The sequence below is a fragment of the Apaloderma vittatum genome, unplaced genomic scaffold (assembly GCF_000703405.1).
Source record: "Apaloderma vittatum isolate BGI_N311 unplaced genomic scaffold, ASM70340v1 scaffold12311, whole genome shotgun sequence".
Classification (NCBI taxonomy): Eukaryota; Metazoa; Chordata; class Aves; order Trogoniformes; family Trogonidae; genus Apaloderma; species Apaloderma vittatum.
The window spans coordinates 3013-9116 of NW_009700835.1; the positions used below are offsets into that span (position 1 = coordinate 3013).

The following is a 6104-nucleotide window of genomic DNA, read 5'->3' on the forward strand; positions in this document are numbered from 1 at the left end:
GAAGTTTTAGTCACAGAACGGCAAAATTCAATCAGTCTTACAGAACACATCCATAAAGGTTGTAGAGTTCAGAGAACATTGGAGAATCTGCCACCTGAAATCACCACACTCTGTTGACAAGCACTTGCTGCAAAACCTGAAGCCAATTAGAGATATCTTCTTTTCATCCACACAAAGTATGTGCCATAGAGATGTACGCTAATATTAGAACTCCTCAATGTGTTTAGAAACAAGTGGTCACCACGATGTCGAAATAACTTTGTAGGCTGCAAGCTAACTAATCCATGCACCTCCATCCAATTCCTAAGGTATGTAAAGCTTTTCAAAGGAAAAGCAGCAGCATTCCTCTCTTTTGGGGGACCAAGCTCTTTCCAACTATTCTGACGAAGCTTCTTAGTAAATTTAAAATGCTGACAAGAATTTTAGCAACTGCAGGATGTCAACAGTTTGGAACAGAAGACTTTGGTGACAAACGCTCAATAGTGGATAATTAAGGGTAACAGGAAATGTCAGGTAACCCAACCCCCCTTTGAGGGCTACTTACAGCATAACTTACATGCACAACTACAGCATGACAATAGTTAAGTGCAAATAGAGTAACTATAGTCCTAGTATTCTTTATTTTCTCTAACACATAGAAAGAACAGTCATTTTTCAGTCTCCATTAGTCATGCAGTTGTCTCGGTAATAGATATGAGCACAAAAGGAAACCTAAAACAGAGTATCTATTCATAGGGCAATTCCCATTGACAGTCGTTTCCAAACAGTTGAAAGAAAGTTGCAAAAGCATTCTTATGCTTTTGCTGGGAGGAGTAAATACTTAAACAGGTCTAGCTAAAACCCCATCATGAACTAAGAATACCACTCCCTTCCCTTAAAACCCATGTACAGTGAACGCTTAGTACCCTCCACAACAGAAATTGCTTTCTGATGTAGAAACTAATCAAAAGACAAAAGAAATGCAGAGCCACACTCAGCCTCTCACATTCAGGGAGGCTCACTTCATGTCTTAGATCAAATCAACGCCACAAAGAAGGCAGCCTGTCTCGATCTTTAAAATCTGACATGTATATAAGCAACTACATCACAGAGTTCACGAGTCCGTTTCAAACTCATTATTTAAAAGCCAGACTAACTTAGGAAATTATGAGACTGAAACCTCGCATTAGAAATTGATGCTCATTATTTTATTGCCTTGGGCCACCAGATGCTGTATGTAAAGTCTCCTTCAAAGTTAACAAGGGAATAGCTAATCAGTCTTACTGCCAACGAGTCTTACTGCCGAAGTAAGAACTGCCAAAGTAACACACTAGATTGCAGTAGTTTAAAAAAAATTGTGATTTAAACAACCCTCCTATGGACAGAAACAAAATTCGACAGCGCATTTGCATTCAAACCTGAAGAGCAATACTTCAAGGGGAGGACGTAATAGTTCAAAGCGAGAGTAACTGAATACCTGTAAGCATAGAACTAAATGAAGACACTACTTGAATGAGGTGATACAAGCTCATATTGTAAACATCTATAAAAATATTACTATCAGACAAGCAGAAGACCCAATAAACAGCAAAAGAATAAAAGCGGTAACCTCAAAGATCTGTTACAATGGTAACATAATTTCAACCTATCCACTAGGATCTTCTCATTCACTTTGAACTGCACCAGTTGGTGCAAACCATTACCATTAAATATCAGTTAACAACAGTGGTAAAACAACAAAAATCAAGTATTATGTACATTTCTAGGCAGACAATCAGGCCGTTTTTAACATCAATGTACTCTCTTCCAGAAGGTAATATTCACAATTATTTTAGAGAAAAGTTACTGTACAAAGACACAGAAATTGAAGTTCATAGAAAGACCAGTCAATACAATTAGACAGAAGTTTGCTTGTAGTTCTTCGTATCCAAGACCTTCTTGCCACACATTGAGCAGATGCCTGTAAGTACACAAAAGGTGCGTAAATTATTTTAAAAGCATTAGTCTTTCTTCAGAAACATAGTTGTGTTTTTGTAAAGATAATTTTTAAAATATTGTTTAAATAAGCTCTCATTGACAATATATGTGTGTCTTCTCACCAGATATTGCAATCTCAGAAGTAATATTATAACTTCTAATACAAATTAGAATTTGCAGCATATGTGTAGTACTGCCACCTTAAAAATAAGCTCTATTTTGAACATCCTATGATTCACCATACTGCCTGAAGCCTCGGTAACTTGCTGGAATACTAGAAGAGAGACAAGAAAAGCTCCCATCTGCCAAATATATTAAAAAAAAAAAAAAGATGTATTAATAAGCCTGTAGCTAAACTGAGGCCTGAGATGGACAGAAAGTAGCTAGGCTAAGAAAATACAGTCACCAACAGACTGTTAAATGGATGATTAACAAGCAGGGAGCTTCTGACAATTGAGGAAAGTGAGAAGAATACAGTTTCAGGGAACTAAGCTATTTATAGTCATAGAAGTGAGAAAAAACAGACACCAAGAACACTTGAGAGTTGAAGCAAAGATGACCACAACGTTCCAGAAGACTTTGACAGAAACCCAAAAAGCATCAAGTCAGAAGACTTTAGCTGCAAAAAGTACACAAGTTCAGCAGCAGCATTGGGAGAGGTTGGCACAACATTTCCCTCTTCTTCTAACACAGGAAGGTACTAAATCTTTTGTCTGTTATGGTCTCATCTCATTTTGCAAGACCATTTATGAGGAGAGAAAAAAATAAATAAATTCAAGTAGCAACTACTCCCGTCAACTGTCTCCAAATTGCATGCTTTCACATATTGACATCATGTGACTGGACACGTATCTAAGAGTCCATTAGGAAAAAGATTAGCAGGGAACATGTCACCTCATTTACTTTGAAGAGCAAAATCCAGCTCACAGGCTGATCACTTCAGGTCTAAATTGAGGAGTAACTAACTTTAGGTTGCCTCTCAATTTCAGAGATACACAACAGCCAAAGCACTGAGCTGCATTTGCTTCAAGAAAAATGCCACAACCACGTCTCTGATGGTCAGAACTTGAATCTAAAGCACTTCTGAATTTTACGAAGAAACCCGATTCAATCAGGAACAATACACAAGCAGACAAAGATGAAATCCTGAAGCCCACTCAAGTCAGCCATAAGTTGAAGAAAAAGAACAAAGTTCTACCATATGGGATTCAAGCAGCCATCTGGTGAGCATCTAGCAACTAGAAAAGGCAACCCTCCTACAGCAGGCTGCTAAACCGCTGACTCACTGACACAGTTCACATTTCTACAATAATTAAAGTAATTTCATAAACAGAATTTACTACTGGTTAACTGTAGCTCCTCATCTAACAATTGCTTCACCACATATCTGTGTGCTACGTTGATTCCTCAGTATTAATAATGCAACTGAGTTCATGTTGCTTTTATTGCCCTTCCAGATTTACAAGATTCACCCCTTTTGCTTACCTACTCAAAATCACCAGACTAGTGAAAGATATATATACTTAAGGCTCTCCATCAAATTTGCTTGAAATTGATTTTTTTTTTCCCCTCAGGAATTTCTGAAGTTTTTAGCCAACATTAAGACTTATCCTGAATACGACAAACAGAAATCTTCCAGGTACAAGCTGAATTTCAGTCATTCATAAAGTCAGTCTAAAGTACAGTCACTCTAAAGCACAGACAGATTTTAATATATTATGTACTGCACAGTGCATTATCTTGCTTTCAAGGGATGATGATTATATCCTTCATTTTCATTTTTCAGTTTTGCCTTAAGCCAAGCTTGACTTACAACGCATCAAGCATGTCCAAAACTGCACTGGAAACTCCTTTTAGAGAAATTAACCTTTCAGTGACTTATGTTCAGCCACTGAATGCGTAAGAATACGTGCAGCCACAATCATGAGCACGATTTGCCTTCAGAGACATTTTCTTAATTGCTTTTACAATTCAATTTTTTTTCTTTTTGCCTTTTATTACCCAGGTATTCTGCTTTTTTTAAGCTAGCCTATCACTTGACCAAGATCAGAAGTTGGATTTTGGGCTGGTTTGTGTGGTTTTTTCCAGGGGAGTGAATCAGTCTGGGGTGGGGGATTTTTTGTTTGTTTGTTCATTTTTTTGAGATCACTATTTAGATTTTTAGATGTAGCTATTATAAAAAGAGGAGAGGGGAGAAAGGAGCAGAAAAGGGAACCCAAGAGGCAACTGAATTTTAGAAAATCTATCAAAAAAAAAAAAATCAAACTTGCTAAATGACAGGTTTCTATGCAATTGCCAGGATTAAGCTTACAGTTATTCTTCCAATTCTACTGCTTTAGGTAGCAGAAACATTCTAAAAGAAGCAGAACCACTGGTTGGAAAGGATCTCCAGCAGTTTCTAGCCTTGCCCCTGCCCCATTCAAAACACGGCCAGTTTGTATGAGGCTGGCTCAGGGCTTTTCAAGTCAAGTTCTGAATACCTCCCACAAAGGTTCCTCAACCTCTGTGGGTCCCTATTATGACAATATTTGACCACCCTCACAGTGAAAATTGCTTTCCTTGTAGGTAATTAAAACTTTCCACTTTCTAACTTGTGTACATTGTCTCTCAGCCTCTTACCACTCACCTCAGAAGAGTCTGATTCCCTGTTCTCTAAATCTTCTGATTAGTAGTTGTGAAGACAGCAATTAAACCCCATCGTAGCCCTCTCTTCGTAAGGCAAAACAATTTCAAGAGTTTCACTTGCCCTCTAATTTCAAACTAAACTGGGGTAATTTGGCACTTGGTGAAACTCACCTTTTTTATAGGCACATCCTTGACAATAGTGAGATCCTGGCTGATGGACAGAACTCTTACAGATCCGACATATTGCAAATTTGTTCTTTCCGTAAGGATCAAACCTGGGGAAAAGTAAAAATATTTTATTTATACACTTTGAAATAAAGTATTTCATCTACTTCATTCTAAAAATTCTAAGCCAGATAGGACAGACAGAAACTCCCAGCAAAAACTGTAATTTAGAAAAGGAACATACAAGGATTATTTCTAATAGGCTGTAGGAAGTCTACTGAAAAGCTCACACTTTCCCCATTAAGAAGAGAGACTTCTGATGTTACGGACAAAAACTTAAAAAAAGTAGAACTAAAAAACTGTCTTTATTAAGATATCAGACTGCCTCACATTTTGAACTTAAATATCTACCAGCAGCACCTTGCCCCCGTGCATAATAGATCATTCCCTAGACATTAAGGAAATGCTCAAGGGATTGTACCAGTACAGAAAATAAGCCTTCCCAGATCCTCTCCTAATAAAAGCATCAAACCGCAGCAACTTCTGTGAACAATGCAGTTAAATAGCTATCCACGCTCTATGATTCAGTATTAGTATTATATACTAACCTTGCTTTCTTTGAGGTCAATGCCTTGTTTTCATTTAACTTGCGGCCGCCGCTTTCTTCAAAAAGAGTAAAATCATAAATCAATAAATTTCTCAGTTCTGCGCATAATTTAAAAAGCTGTTTACAGCTCTTATGCACGTGCAAATAAACTCACCACGATAGATATACAGCACAGCATTAAAGCACAGGACAACTGAATATACTGTGCTCTGTTTGCATTCCCCACAGGGAGAAAAAGACAAATTCAATACCAAAGAGCTCAGGGTACATAAATTCTGCATGTGTTAAACTACCATAGGAGGGAAATTACAGAAGTGTTGAGGGTTAGGGCTGGGCCGGCCACTGAATGCTGACAAATGTTCTCTAACCCCTTTCCTTCCCCAAACAGGGAGGGAAAGGGAATGAGGCAGAGAGACGTATGGATGAGAAAAGAAAACTAAACAGCTTTAATAAAACCATGATTAAAAACATAATTAACTATATACATACATATGTAAAACCGATCTGGAGTTAAAAGTTACCCTGATTAACTATTTCAAATTTTAGCGTTAGGGCCGTAATACATCTCAGGTGCCCTACTGGCTCTAAGACACCTGAGGCCCAGGTGTTACACCTCCCCGGCGTTACCTGTAGTGTTTCTTGCACCATCTTTCCACGTATCGGGAGTGATCACCGTACCGAGCTTCTTCTCGCCTACGTAAGGAAACGTTACAAAGGAAAACAAAATAAACTCACGCCGCGTTAAGTACCC

The 6104-nt window shown here is 38.0% G+C and overlaps 1 protein-coding gene across 1 annotated transcript; it reads right to left on the reverse strand.

Moving 5' to 3' along the window:
- Window positions 1–1874: 1874 nt before the first annotated feature.
- Window positions 1875–6068, reverse strand: CRIPT (cysteine-rich PDZ-binding protein; the record flags this gene model as incomplete). The annotated part of the gene is made up of 4 exons (XM_009878892.1): window positions 1875–1939; window positions 4753–4856; window positions 5355–5409; window positions 5981–6068. Coding segments are annotated over 4 exons (312 nt in total), but the record flags the coding sequence as incomplete, so codon positions are not given.
- Between the last annotated feature and the right edge of the window lie 36 nt (window positions 6069–6104).